This window comes from Trichosurus vulpecula, chromosome 4 (genome assembly GCF_011100635.1).
Source record: "Trichosurus vulpecula isolate mTriVul1 chromosome 4, mTriVul1.pri, whole genome shotgun sequence".
Taxonomy (NCBI): domain Eukaryota; kingdom Metazoa; phylum Chordata; class Mammalia; order Diprotodontia; family Phalangeridae; genus Trichosurus; species Trichosurus vulpecula.
Window position 1 is genome coordinate 389,952,053 of NC_050576.1, and position 14,935 is coordinate 389,966,987.

The 14,935-nt window shown below is 41.3% G+C and overlaps 1 protein-coding gene across 1 annotated transcript in view; it reads left to right on the top strand.

Moving 5' to 3' along the window:
• Window positions 1–6,661, top strand: part of LOC118845825 — an 85,294-nt gene extending 78,633 nt beyond the window's left edge. The window contains exons 7-8 of the mRNA XM_036753866.1: window positions 3,244–3,388; window positions 5,802–6,661. Of these exons, the coding sequence (XP_036609761.1) occupies window positions 3,244–3,388; window positions 5,802–6,462 (806 nt within the window). The 3' untranslated portion in view covers window positions 6,463–6,661. The remainder of the gene's footprint in view (window positions 1–3,243; window positions 3,389–5,801) is intronic.
• Window positions 6,662–14,935: the final 8,274 nt, after the last annotated feature.

A 14,935-nucleotide genomic window follows, 5' to 3' on the forward strand; every position in this document is an offset into this window, starting at 1 on the left:
ATCAAAACCACAATGGGGAAAGTTGTGATGTGGAAAGGATAACTCTGCATGTGTGTGTGTGTTTGTGTATATGTATGTATACTATACACACACATATATACATATACACATATATACGTATAGTTGTAGGTATCTATACCTACATAGGTATCTATATACATTGTGTATGTGTGTGTACATACATGCATGTATATACATACTTTTCTATACACACATAAATATAGATAGAGAGAGATGATAGATAGATAGTCACCTTGGAGAGATAGACAGACAGACAGACAGATAGATAGACACCTTGGAGAGATAGATAGATACAGACAGACAGATACATAGATAGATAGATAGATAGATAGATAGATAGATAGATAGATAGTCACCTTGGAGAGATAGACAGACAGACAGACAGACAAACAGACAGACAGACAGACAGACAGACAGATAGATAGATAGACACCTTGGAGAGATAGATAGACACAGACAGACAGATACATAGATAGATAGATAGATAGATAGTCACCTTGGAGAGATAGACAGACAGACAGACAGACAGACAGACAGACAGACAGACAGATAGATAGATAGTCACTTTGGAGAGATAGACATACAGACAGATAGATCTAGTCACCTTGGAGAGATAGATAGATAGATAGATAGATAGACAGACAGACAGACAGATAGATAGATAGATAGATAGATAGATCTATACTAGGTCATGCTAGCTTTCTACGTTTTCTTTTCCTAATTCCAACCTTATTTGTAGTTGAATATAAAACTTGGGGCTTAAGCTTTCATAGTGTTTATTTAAGGGGTTACATTCCTTTCCCAGCTTTCTCTCCCTACTTCAGTTCCGTTAAATTGAGTGTCAACCTTTAGTAAGAAAAGACATTTGTCCATCTTTCACAGCTAGTGTATAGTTTCAAAATCTCATAGGCTCAATTCATATCTCACTATGTCTGCTTCTCTTACAGACAGAAACCATCAATGTGAAGAAATATATGTTTCCAAGTCAGCAAAAAAATTTACATTTGTTACTTTATTTTCTTCCCTAGAATGCCAGCCTGAGAATCAGGAGAATCACTGATTTGATTGTTGCCCCTGGCACTTAACTGTTTTTATTTAACCTATCTAAATGGGGACAGTAATAGCTGTAGTAACTCATGGTGTTATTGCCACGGTCAGCAGGAGCTAAACTTTAAAGTGCTGTATAAATGTCAGTCATTGGTGTTATGATTAGTCCCTCACTATCCACTATCCTACACACACTGAGGCCCCCCAACTCCACTTGCCCAAAGTCAAAGGTCATCATGGCAGCATCTTGGGGTGAAGAGATGTAAGAAACGAAATGCCAATGCAGCAGAACATCAGGGTGGTCATTTGAGTTTGACCTGCAGCCCCAAGAAATAGACTCTCTCACTGTCTTGTCTTATAGCCCTTGACTGGTACATTGACTTACGGAGATATTGCTATGCACTCCCTATTTTTAAACCCTTGATTTGTGCCTTTCAGATGGGTCTTATTCAGCTAAGATGTATTGTGTATATTCAGCTGAAAGAGAGGAAACATTTTTCTATGGCTCCAGCAATTTGTTTGCCTAGACCTCAATTACAAAATTAACAGGGCAGATTTTGCCATCCTTGTTGAACTCTGAAGATTACAACAAAATGCTCAAATGAAGTGAGACATAAGCAATAAGAATTAAAGACACTAATAATGAGAAATGGTTGATTTATTTACCGAAGTTGATTTAGGGGCCCCGCTGTATCATTTAGGTTTCAGAATCAGCAAAGAAAATAATTTATAGATTGCTGTTCAGCCCAAAGCCCTGGGCTCAAGCAGAGGGTGCATGTTAGTACATAGGGAAAGGAAGGTGTGGAAGAGATTGACTACTGGCTGCTTAGTCTTTGATAAAGAAGCCTTTCCTGGAGTAACTAAGCATATTGACTTGGAGAAGACAGTATTGCTGAGTCATCTTATGGGGTGGGATAGGGAAGAGATGGGGATAAGGAAACGATCGTCAGTACTGAGATATCTGAAAGACCCTGTGAAGGATGTGGCGACAAATTGGCGAAGCAAACAATGCATGTACAACTAAGACCAAATATTTCCCTTTTAGACTCCTTTTCACCTTCTCTGCTCTTGAGTAAATCAAGTTTATTCACAGATTTAACAAACATTTATATTAAACACCTACTGTATACAGAGCATGATATTAGATGCTAAGAACACACAAAGTTAAAAAAGGGAATATTGCAAAGGCATCTGGGAATCACAAGAGGAGTCAGGGGAGGAGACATAGATTTTGGAGTCACCTGGATGAAGGTGGTGTTTAAAGCCATGGGGTTGAAGGAGGTTGCCAAAGCAGAGGTTATGAGGAGAGAATAAAAGGAGGCCAATGACAGACCCTTGAGGGGCACTCATATTAATAAGTTTAAAAGGAGATGAAGAACCAATGATGCAAATTAGAAAGTTAAGAGGAAAACTAGGAGGATGGGGTCCAAGAATACACGAGAGGAGAACATAGCCAGTATGAGGGAGTCAAAAAACTGCATCAAAAGCATCAGAAAAATCAAGGATGATCGAATCTGGCAAACAGAAAGTTATTTAAGACCTTTAAGAGTAGTTGCAATAGAAGGGGTGAGGACACCCCTTAGATAATGAGGGAGTAGAAGCATGCAACACCGACAACTTTCTCAAGAATTTAGCAGTGAAAGGGAAGAGAACAATTCTATGGAATGAAAGGCAAAGAAACTGAGGGTCAGAGAGGTTATGTGACTTGAGTAATTTTAAAGATTGAGAGATCTGAGAACACTTACAGGTAAATGGAAAGAAGCCAGTGAAGATGGTGAGGGAGGAGGAGAGATGGAGATGACTAACGAAAACGGATCCTGGAGGAGGTGAGAGGAAACAGGATCCAGGGCACAGGTAATGTCTGAGGCTGACTTGGAACTCAGGTCCTCGTGACTCCGGGGCCAGTGCTCTGGCCACTTGCATCACCAAGCTGCCCCTAATCTAAGTCTTCTCAATCAGTCAATCATCCTATGTTGATCATTTACTATGTTTCAGGCAATTGTGCTAAGCACTGGTGGTATAAGTACAAGAAAGATAGTCTCTCTCTTCAAGAAGCTTCCATTCCAATGGGGAAAATTAAAACAAAAAGGGAGCTAGAGTGGTATTTTTCAAATCGGAACTCACTCGCTATTGAGCCTCTCTGTTTCCTTTACAATCTCTTGCATTCTTTTTTAGATTCTCATCGGAATTCACCAACGACTTCTCTGCTGACAGTCCTAAAGAACATCGTCATAACCTGTCTGACAGTGACAGGCTTACTGTTTGTCTTAGTTTTGTTATTGTATATATTTGCTTCACTGTGTATGAAGAGCCGGCGAAGGTGAGGTGGCTTTTAGCACTCGGTTTTGCACAGGTCACATTCTGCATCCCAGACACCGTGGCTAGGGAAGTATGCGACCGTACCAAATCTTGCTCTCAAAACAAACTGCTTTTCTTACTGATTTTATTCTGAACACCTCCAAAATTTTCAACTAACCCACCATCAAGAGCATACCTCTTCCTAAAAGCCAGTGGAGTTTGGGACCAAAGTGATGTCCTCTGAAGTATGAGCATCTTTGGGAAACTGGTAGGGAAAAACAAGATTTAAAGTCAGAGAGTCTGGGTTCGAATCCTAGCTCTTCTCATTTCTACCTTTGTGACTTTGGCCAAGACATTTCATGCTTCTGAGTCTGTTTCTTTTTCTGTAAAATGAGGGGCAGGGGAGTTAAATTAGATAACCTGTGAGGTCCCTTCCAGGCATAAATCCTGTGGTCTTATAATCTAGAAAAGAATTACCACTGGCAAAGGAAGGCACTGAGAGCAGTCCTAGCTATAAGAACATACTCAAGCTAGATGGTCTATAGAAGGAACCCAGCAAATACAGGAAGAGACATTCAGAGTTTTAGTGAGAGAATGGAAGGAGGGAACAAGAAGAAAGAGCGTGAGCATGCATGTTGATCACCACCAGCTACTAAACAGCAATCAAGGTTTTCCTCCTTCTAGGCAGATATTTGCCTTGTTCTCCCCTCTTTGTCTGAGAACACCCACCTCTGAAAAGATCTGAGGATGCGATGGAACTTTTTTCCTTGTCTCCACTCAGATTTCATCCCCTACACTTATTGTCAGAGATCGCAGTGGCCTTCGGAGACAAGAAGAGTAGGTGGTCACCTACATTTTAAGATCTGAAGCAAGGCTTCTGGGCCCCCAAAATATTTCTCTTAGCCAGGTGCTACAGTGCCTGAAAGTGCACCATTAGAATTTAATTATTACTTTCTATGTGTCCTCTTTGCAAATGCCAATGGTGCAGCTGGGAAGAATTGTAGCTTCATTCTGGAAGAGGACCGTGACATCAGGAAGGTGATGCCATGACTTTAAAGTGAACTGGATTTAAGTGAGGTAGGGCTATACAAGGTCACCAGCCTCACTTTCTCCTTCAGAGCCATCTCAGTCCAGTGACCAGATATAGATCAGGACGACTGGAGATGGCCCAGAATACAGTGGGAGACCTTGACCTTTTTAAGGTAAAGTCTTTCAGAGTTCTCACTTTGAGAGGGAAGAATAAGTTATTCTGTCACTACCACCTTGGTGTGACTAATAATTGGCATTTCTGCCGCACTTCAAAGTTCATGGGATCATAGAGCCGGAAGGGACCTTAGAAGCCATCATGTATAAACCCTCATTTTGCAGATGGGACACAGAGAGATTAAGTGCCTTGCCCAGAAACACATTAAGTTTCTGAGGAATCATTCGAACCTAGGTCTTCCTGATTCCAAGTTCAGTGTCCTACCCACTATGCCATATTACCTTTCAAGGTTTACAAGACACTTCCCTTACCAATACCCTCTGAGGGAGTATTAGAAGTATTCTTTTCCTTATTTTATAGAAGAGGAAATGGAGACTCAGAAGATCAAGAGACTTGTCCATAGTCACAAAGCTGATAAGTGTCAGAGCTGATGTCCAGCCCAGGTCTCCTCACTCCAAGTCTGGCAGTCTTTCCATTATATGATGCTCCTCAAACGAGTGTAATAATTCCGCTTTATGCTCATTGCAGAAGGGATCAGGAAACAAGACAATGTTGAGTGGCTAAGAAAAAGGAGCATGTAAAAAGTCATAATAATAACTAACATTTACATACCACCTATTATGTACCAGGCACTAAGCACTTCACAGGTATCTCATTTGATCCTTACAACAACCTTGGAAGGTAGGTGCTACTATTAAGTCCATTTTACAGAGGAGGAAATGAGGCAAACTGAGGTCGTGACTGGACCGAGTGGTAAGTATATGAAAACAGGATTAGAACTCACGTTTTCCTGATCTCAGCCCTGGTACTCTATCCACCTCAAGGTCACACAGTAAAAAGGGAATGAGAAGAGTGGGATCATGGTGAAGAGACACTGTCACTTTTACACTTTTTCCCAGAAATGACTATGCCATGGTTCTGTACTGCCCTGAAAGGACTTATTCCATGGGAGAATGGCGGTCATGGACAACCCCTCTGCCATCTATCACAGACATGTGATGGGGTGGGGCTGGGGATGAGGGTTCATAAAGAATTTCTCTGCTACCACTTTGGGGAAAGATGAATTCCTCATCCTCTCTCCCAATTACCTCCAACTACCACCTTCTTACCTGAGTTTTACAAGGATTTGTCCCTGACCTGCAAGTCAGACAGTCAGTGTGATATACAGATGAATATGCATATTCTACCGATTAGGAAAAACAAGTATCAACTTCTGTGTATTTTATTATAGGGAGCCTCCAGTAAACAACACATACAACATTTACATAACTGAGGAAATGAAGAAAAATTCTGCCTGCTTCAAGGAAATATTCTCAGAAAAAACAAGAGAAGACAATGCTAGGTTGAGATCAGATACCCCAAATCTCCAATATGTACAGTCACAAGGGACTGGTATTTATGAACCTGAAAGCAAAGGGAAATTATTCACTCAGAATTCTAACTACAATAATAGAAGTATTTTTCCTGGGGATGTGATGGAGGGACAGATAATGCCATTGACGGGATTACTGGTTCCATGTTATGGAAACAAATCGAGAACATGCAAAGATTTTGGTTCATCTTCAGAATTAAGTGACTCTGATGCCAGTCAGACCCTATCCCTACCTAAACCAAATAGTTATCAGTGGTATGATATTCCAGGTCCTCGTCTGAATAAGGAATATACGGAGAAAAAGGATCCCAATAAGGTCAGTGAGTCTCACAAAGAGCCAGACACCTTGAGGCATTCACAACACAAACTATATAGTCCAGACGGGAGGCATCAGTATAATGCTTCCCATGACTCACTGAATTATGCTGAAGAGACCCAGTCTGATACATATCCATCTTCAGCTACTCCAGAGAACTCAGAACTGGTAGGCAACCCCCGAGGAAGGGGTCAACATTACTAGGGAATACTAGCTCTCCTAGCTGGCCTTCCCACTCAGACTAGGACAGAGCAATACAAGAGTGCAGATTCCCATTTGTCAATGGTCTTCAAGCCAGTCCTTTTACCAACTGAAATCATGGTAGAGCCCCCATAGAATCTTGGAAGTTATGTTTTTCTTTTGTAATCTAGCCAAAAAATAAAAATTATTTTTGATATTGGGCACCCACATTCTTTTATTTTAATGCTTAAGTTGTCTTTTGATATGGTGATGATAGTTTACAACATGTGAATCAACATTGTTTTTAAAAGTCTAAGAATAAGGACAGAGCTGCATTGCCTTTCTCCCTCCCACTTAGGTATGTATGGAGCATGGGCCAGGGGCATTCTGGCATATCCTGGGGCATCTTGGGTCATCCACAGTCATCCTGATGAATATCAGGTCACTGGATCCAGATGGTTCTGGAGGAGAGAGTGAGGCTGGTGACCTTGCACAGCCTTCCCTCACTCAAATCAAAGTCAACCGCAAGTCATGTCATCATTTCCCTAATGTCATGGTTCTCTTTGAAAACGAAGGACAAACACAACCACCACCACCTCAGGACAAGAGTCAGTAGCAAAGATTGCCCCAGGGTGTGGTGGCACATCACCCATAAGCTGGATTTAAGCTTGGTCTTAGGTGTGAAAAATCTCAAGAAAATGAGTCAAGAAAATATCGATATTTGCTTCAACAGAAGCACCAATCTAATTTCTAGTTACAATTTGAGAGTAAGAAACAAGCTGAGTCTCTCCTACCACAATGGAATCAGTACCTCAATGACACCAAACACTATACAGTGTCTGTATTGATGGAGTCTATGAAGCATAGTCTACCAAAATATTTAGCTTCACGATCTGCTGCCATGTGGGCTTAAATAAAGACTATGCACACAGATTCTGCCCCAGGGAGAGTTGTGTTACATAGTTCAAAGTAATATATACATAGAATTGCAAAAAACTTTAGAGGCTGCCTACCCCAAACTTTTAGTTTTATAGATTAGTGAATTAAAGCTTGGGGTAAGTGACTCATCCAAGGTCACACAATGTAAGTGACAGAAGAAGCCTGGGAGTGTTGGCTGACTATAAGCTTGCTCTAAATCAATAGCGTGACTAGGCTGCTTAAAAAAATTAAATTTAAATAAAATTTAAAATCTAATGTAATCAGAGGCTGGATTGAAAGATGGGAGGAGCCAATATGGGTCTGGAAAACAGGGACTTGCATGAGCTCCCCACCAGGTCCCTCCAAAAACCTATAAAAATGGCTATGAACAAATTCTACAACTGTAGAACCCACAAAAGAGCAGAGGGAAGCAGGGATCCAGCCCAGGACAGCCTGGATAGTCGCTAGATGAGGTCTATCGCGCACGGAGCAGAGTGGAGCCCAGAGGGGAGCGGAACCCAGCATGGATGGCGGCAGGACCAACCAGACCAGGAGCCAGGTGAAACAGGCCCTAGTGCCCTGAATCAGTGAGCTGTGGCAGTTACCAGGCTTCTCAACCCACAAACACCAAAAACAACAGAGAAGGTTAGTGGGGAAAGCTGCTGGGACAGAGTGAAAAGACTTCGTGGTTCGGCCACCACCCCAGGGCAGCGGGGATGGTGCAGCTACGGAACTACAACTGCAGTTGCTTCTGGCCCCAGGCCCACCTGGTGTGAGGAATTACCTGGCGGATCAGAGCAGGAGTGCAGAGCCTGCTTAAGATTTGCAACAGGTCTCGGTTGGATGTTCTTGGGGAAGGAGGAGTGCTGGTGTGGAAGAGCTGGCTGTATAGAAATAGCTCTGAAATCAATGGTGCATCCCCTCAAGTTTGGAACAAAGTACTCTTTACAAGCAGCCATACCCGAACGAAAAACTCAAGGGTCAAGTTAGTTGGTTGAGAATATGGCCAGGCAGTGAAAATGGAATCAGATTCAGTCTCAGACTTTGGAATCTTTCTTTCGTGACAAAGAAGACCAAAACATACAGCCAGAAGAAGTCAACAAAGTCAAAGAGCCTACATCAAAAGCCTCCAAGAAAAACATGAACTGGTCTCAGGCCTTGGAGGAGCTCAAAAAGGATTTGGAAAAGCAAGTTAGAGAAGTAGAGGAAAAATTGGGAAGAGAAATGAGAATGATGAGAGAAAACCATGAAAAACAAGTCAATGACTTGCTAAAGGAGACCCAAAAAATACGAAAAAAAATATTGAAGAAAACAACACCTTAAAAAATAGAATAACTCAAATGGCAAAAGAGCTCCAAAAAGCCAATGAGGAGAAGAATGCCTTGAAAGGCAGAATTAGCCAAATGGAAAAGGAGGTCCAAAAGACCAATGAAGAAAATACTACCTTAAAAATTAGGTTGGAGCAAGTGGAAGCTAGTGACTTGATGAGAAATCAAGATATTATAAAACAGAACCAAAGGAATGAAAAAATGGAAGACAATGTGAAACATCTCATTGGAAAAACCACTGACCTGAAAAATAGATCCAGGAGAGATAATTTAAAAATTATTGGACTACCTGAAAGCCATGATCAAAAAAAGAGTATAGATATTATCTTTCAAGAAATTATCAAGGAAAACTGCTGTGATATTCTAGAGCCAGAGGGTAAAATAGAAATTGAAAGAATCCACAGATTGCCTCCTCCAAAAGATCCCAAAAAGAAATCTCCTAGGAATATTGTTGCCAAATTCCAGAGCTCCCAGGTCAAGGAGAAAATACTGCAAGCAGCCAGAAAGAAACAATTTGAATATTGTGGAAAAACAATTAGGATAACACAGGATCTAGCAGCTTCCCTATTAAGGGACTGAAGGGCTTGGAATACGATATTCCAGAGGTCAATGGAGCTAGGATTAAAACCAAGAATCACCTACCCAGCAAAACTGAGTATCACGCTCCAAGGCAAAATATGGATTTTCAATAAAATAGAGGACTTTCAAGCTTTCTCAGTGAAAAGACCAGAGCTGAATAGAAAATTTGACTTTCAAACACAAGAATCAAGAGAAGCATGAAAAGGTAAACAAGAAAAAGAAATCCCAAGGGACTTACTAAAGTAGAACTGTTTTGTTTACATTCCTACATGGAAAGATAATGTGTATGATTCATGAGACCTCAATATCATAGTAGCTGAAAGGAATATGCATATTTATATATGTGTATGTATATATATACATATGTGTGTGTCTATGTATGTATATATATGTATATATATATGTATAGACAGAGGGCACAGGGTGAGTTGAATATGAAGGGATGATATCTAAAAAAATAAAATTAAACTAAGGGATGAGAGAGGAATATATTGAGTGAAGGAGAAAGGGAGAGATAGAATGGGGTAAATTATCTCCCATAAAAGTGGCAAGAAATAGCAGTTCTGTAGGAAGGGAAGAGGAGGCAGGTGAGGGGGAATGTGTGAATCTTCCTCTCATCGGATTTCATCGGAGGAGAGAATGACATACACACTAATTGGGTATCTTACCCCACAGGAAAGAAGGAGGAAGGAGATAAAAAAAGAGGGGAAGATAGAAGGGAGGGCAGACAGGGGGAGGAGGTAATCAAAAGCAAACACTTTTGAAAAGAGACAAGGTCAAGGGGGTAGGATAGGAAGGAGCAAAATATAGTTAGTCTTTCACAACATGAGTATTGTGGAAGGGTTTTACATAATGATACACATGTGGCATATGTTGAATTGCTTGCTTCTTAGGGAGGGTGGGTGGGAAGGGAAAAGGGGAGAGAATTTGGAACTCAAAGTTTTAAAAGCAGATGTTCAAAAAAAAGTTTTTGCATGCAACTAGGAAATAAGATATACAGGCAATGGGGCATAGAAATCTATCTTGCCCTACAAGAAAGTAAGGGAAAAGGGGATGGGAGAGGAGTGGGGTGACAGAAGGGAGAGCTGACTGGGGAACGGGGCAATCAGAATATATGCCATCTTGGAGTGGGGAGAGGGTAGAAATGGGGAGACAATTTGTAATTCAAACTCTTGTGAAAATTAATGCTGAAAACTAAAAATATTAAATAAATAAATAATGATTTAAACTCAAAAAAAGTGTATGTGCGTGCACTTTTTTTTCACTCAGAGAGCCTGGTTGTCAAACATTTACCAGCACACCCCTGTATTACTAAATAAGCATTACTTGCCCTCAGCAAGAGCATAGTTGAAGTGAACAGAAGGAATAAGCCCTTACATAGCAGCCATCATGAGCCAGGAGCTGTGTTAAGTGCTTTACAAATATTATCTCATTTGACTATCACAAAACCCTGAGAGAGAGAGGTGCTGTTACTATCCCTATTTTACAGTGGAGGAAAATAAGGTAAAGAGCCTGAACCCTATGGTCACACAGATTGTATCTGAAGTGAGATTTGAACCCAGATCTTCTTAACTTCAGGCACAGTACTCAATCCACTGTCCCACATAGCTACCACATAGCTACCTATTGTTGTTGTGTGGTTTTGCCTTTCATTCTCAAAGAGGACTATGACATCAGGGAGATGATGACATGACTTGCAGTTGACTTTGATTTGAGTGAGAGAGGGCTGTGCAAGGTCACCAGCCTCACTTTCTCCTCCAGGGCCATCTGGGTCCAGTGGTCTGATATCAAACACTCGGGGAGGCCTGGTGACTACAGGCTATATAATAATAAATGTAATATTACATAAGGTCTATAATGATATCATAATAGTAATAATAATGATAGTAACCCACATCTATATAGCAGTACTTTAAGGCATATAAAGTATTTTGTATCTGTTATCTCATTTGAGCCTCACAGGACCCATTGGTCCTGTGACCATCAAATGACCATCATGCCTCACACTTCATAATATTCTCCTCTGGATCAGCGTAATCTCAATACCTTCTCCACACTCCATTCTCTCTTACACATACCCTTATTCTACTTCACTCTCTGTAGTACCTCAGGCTTCCTCAGAAACACTCAAGAGCCAGATCTCACAATGCCATTCCAAACAAGAATTATGAACATCAGAAAGAATGTCCTGATGCTTTTTTTATAACGGGATAAATAACTATTTTGACATCTATAAGCATTGAATACAGAATTAGAAAGCACTAGGTTCAAGTCACTCTAAAAGTCTATACCACAGATCTAAGGGACTACAGAAACCATCCAGCCCAACCCTCTAATTTTAAAAATTAGATACTGAGACTCGAGGAGGCCGTGTTAACTTGCACAAGATCCCATAAGTAGTAAGCATCCATGATGGATTTTGAACACAAGTCCTCTACATTCAGAACCAATTCTCTTCTCACAGTATCGTGCTCTGACACCTCCTGACTGACTGATCCTGGACAAATTGATCAAGCTTTCAATATCCAAGGAAATCCTCTAAGACTACAAATTGAAGCAGCGGAGCCAAGATGGTCTCATGAAAACAGCGTCTTACCGGAGCTCTCTCACAAGTTCTGTCAGATTCATATAAAAAAGTGAATCTGAGCAGATTTGAGAGAGTTAGAAACCGGAGAAGTCTGAGTGGGGCAAATTTCCGAGCCAGGAGAGTCTGAAAGGCTGAAGGAACGAATCTGTGGGCTGGGAGAGCGTTCGGGGTGCGTAGCTGCTCCAGACGGGACCAAAGCGGAAGCGGCCGTGGGAGACAGGCTGGGGGAAAGCCGGGTGCCCCGAAACCAGCAGAGATCCCCAGGCCTCCCAACACAGGATGGCAGTCTGTGGAAGCAACGAGAGGCAGCGCAATGCCACCGGCTGTGAAACACTAACTCTTGAGGCTTTCGGCCCGAAGGAATGAAATGCAGCTTCTTGAACTTCCGGGAGACATAATGGCCAGGTAAATGGCTCTAATCCCTCCCCTCCCCACCCAGAGAATTCCTCGGAAAAAAAAAAGAATGCTGGAACAGAGGAGAAAGAAGTGGGGCTTCAGTGGCCGAGTAGTGGGAGTACCTGAGTCCCAGAGGGGCAGAGCCAGCAGGGGTCAACACCAAGAGCCCAGACGCACTCTTGCTCCCCCAGGGGAAGTGTAAGACTACGAATTGAAGAGTGGTTGCCTTGGTAGAGAGTTTCCATGCCAGGGGTTCCTTACATCAATAAAATTGCAGATCTGAACAAAAAAAAACATTTTTTTAAATTGTGAACACTGCTCTTTGCCTGGACCAGCTATCTGCCTTTCCTTTGGAGTGGCTTTAACAAGGTTCAAATAATCAGATATACATAGATAAATAGGATACATGGTACAATGTGAGAGGGGTAAAAGGAAAATGCAAAGTTCCTTGAGACAATTTGAATAGGAGGAGATCACTTTCAAGCGGACATATGAGAAAAGACTTCATGGAGAAGAGGACATGGGAGCTGGGCTTGAACCTGAAAGGATTTCCACAGGTAAAAATGAGAAGGGAGTGAACTACAGCCACAGGTGAGGACATGAGCAAATGCCCATTGACAAGAGAATTTCTTTGTTGTTTACTTGTGTCCAACTCTTTGTGACCTCATTTCTGGGTTTCTTGGCAAAGATTTTGGGGTGGTTTGCCATTTCCTTCTCCAGCTCAATTTACAGATGAAGAAACTGAGGCGAACAGGGTTAAGTGACTCACCTAGGGTAACACAGCTAGTGAGTGTCTAAGTCCAGATTTGAACTCATGAGGATAAGTCTTCCTGACTCCAGGACCAGCACTCGATCCACTGCATCATCTAACTGCCCCTGACAGGAGAATACGGGACAAAACTGGGAAATTGCTCATGAAAATGCTGGTACGGAATAACCAAAATTGCTGGTTCCCAAGTAGGTAAGCTAGTAAATACGACCTTCAATTTCTCTGTTGGCTGACTGGCAAGTAATATCTCATCTCTCAGTGAGGGTTGAGGCCTTAATTAATGGGCATTTTCAAATCCCCTGGAAATCCTGGCATAAAAGACATTATACAGTAATAGTGCCAAATATTAAACATGAACATGTAGATAAAGCAGGCAAGCTAATGACATAGTTGATAAAGCATCTGTAGTGGGACGGCCAAAAGCCATATCCTCTGTTGGAAATGAGGCAGGTTTGGCTGTTGCATCTCCAAAGGAAATTAATAAAAATATTTGCAGATTATTATGAAAAACATATTAGCTACGGAAGTGCTAGGGTTTTTTTTTAAAGGAATAAATTCTCTATGAGCGCCCAGTTTACATAGGATATCAAGATGGAGTCAGCCCAGATGCTGATACAGAGTAAAGAGATACTGCCAGCTATTAAATATTCATCCAGGATGTGCTCAAGATGAAACGGTCAACAAACATCGCAGATTTATGAGTGTCTCTAGCTAGCCCCTACTTGCCACTACTTGGACCATCAGAGACCCTACTGTCTTCCATTCATTTTGCAATTGTGACTCCAAGTGGCAAGCTCCAAGGAGTTTAAAATCAGGACTTAAAATTACCTCATCCACTTATTTCACCTTTCAATTTATATTAAGCAACATGATAAGTATGAAATGTGAATTGAGAGGGAATTCTCCAGCTTTCTGGATCTGCATCAAAATTATCAATGAGAAAATAGACCAATGGCCCATTGCAAAGGTGAGAAACCTGCAACCTTGAGGCCACGTGGGGCCTTCTAGGTCCTCAAGTGTGGCCCTTTGATGGAAGGGGCTGCACTTGAGGACCTAGAGGAGCAGGGGTGGGGAACCTGTGGCCTCATCCATAGGAATTGTGTTACTATTCCAGGCTCTAATTACAGCTGTTAGGACCCTCAATACCAAAGCAGACTTTGCTACTCTTATTGTACTGAGAGCTAACCCTCACACAATAGCCTGTGAAAGTATAAAGGCTTGGTGCAAATAGTTTTAAGCTAAAGTAGAAATATTCTTAAGCCAAGGCTCTGCTTTCATAAAAACTTTCTATGTTTTCTTTAGATAACTGTCTCAAACACAGACTTTGATATTCAACAAGGTGTTACGCAAGTCTAACAAAAATCTCATACAGGAATTCCCCAAGAGCAATGGAAAATGTTAACTTAATGATGACAAGGGCTTTTACTGGTTTTTTGTATCCACATAACCTAACATATTGCCTGGCACCTGGTAGGTACTTAATAAATACTTGTTAAATGGATAGATGGAAGGATGGATGGATGGACGGATGGATGGCCTGCAGTGATCCAGGGTTAGTGGGCTATACAATAACAGAGAACAGGTAAATACAGAGCAGATTAGATGCTTATTGCCTCCATCTCTAAAACAGATTGACTTCATCCTTCTAAGAGTATTATAGCTAATTGGTCTTTGACATGGAATGACTGCTTACTATTTTTCCTCTTTTCTGTAGAGGTTACCCAGGTACAACCCAATTTCCTACTTTTTACTATGTGATTTTCAGTAAGTCACTTTCCCTCTTTGAGACTCAGTTTCCATATTAGCAGAAAGAGAATATAAGACTAATCTTTTCATCTTTAATAATCTGTGAGTTTATGAGATACAGTTATGCTCTCAAATATATAAGCTGACTAGCATCCACCCACTTCTCATATGCAT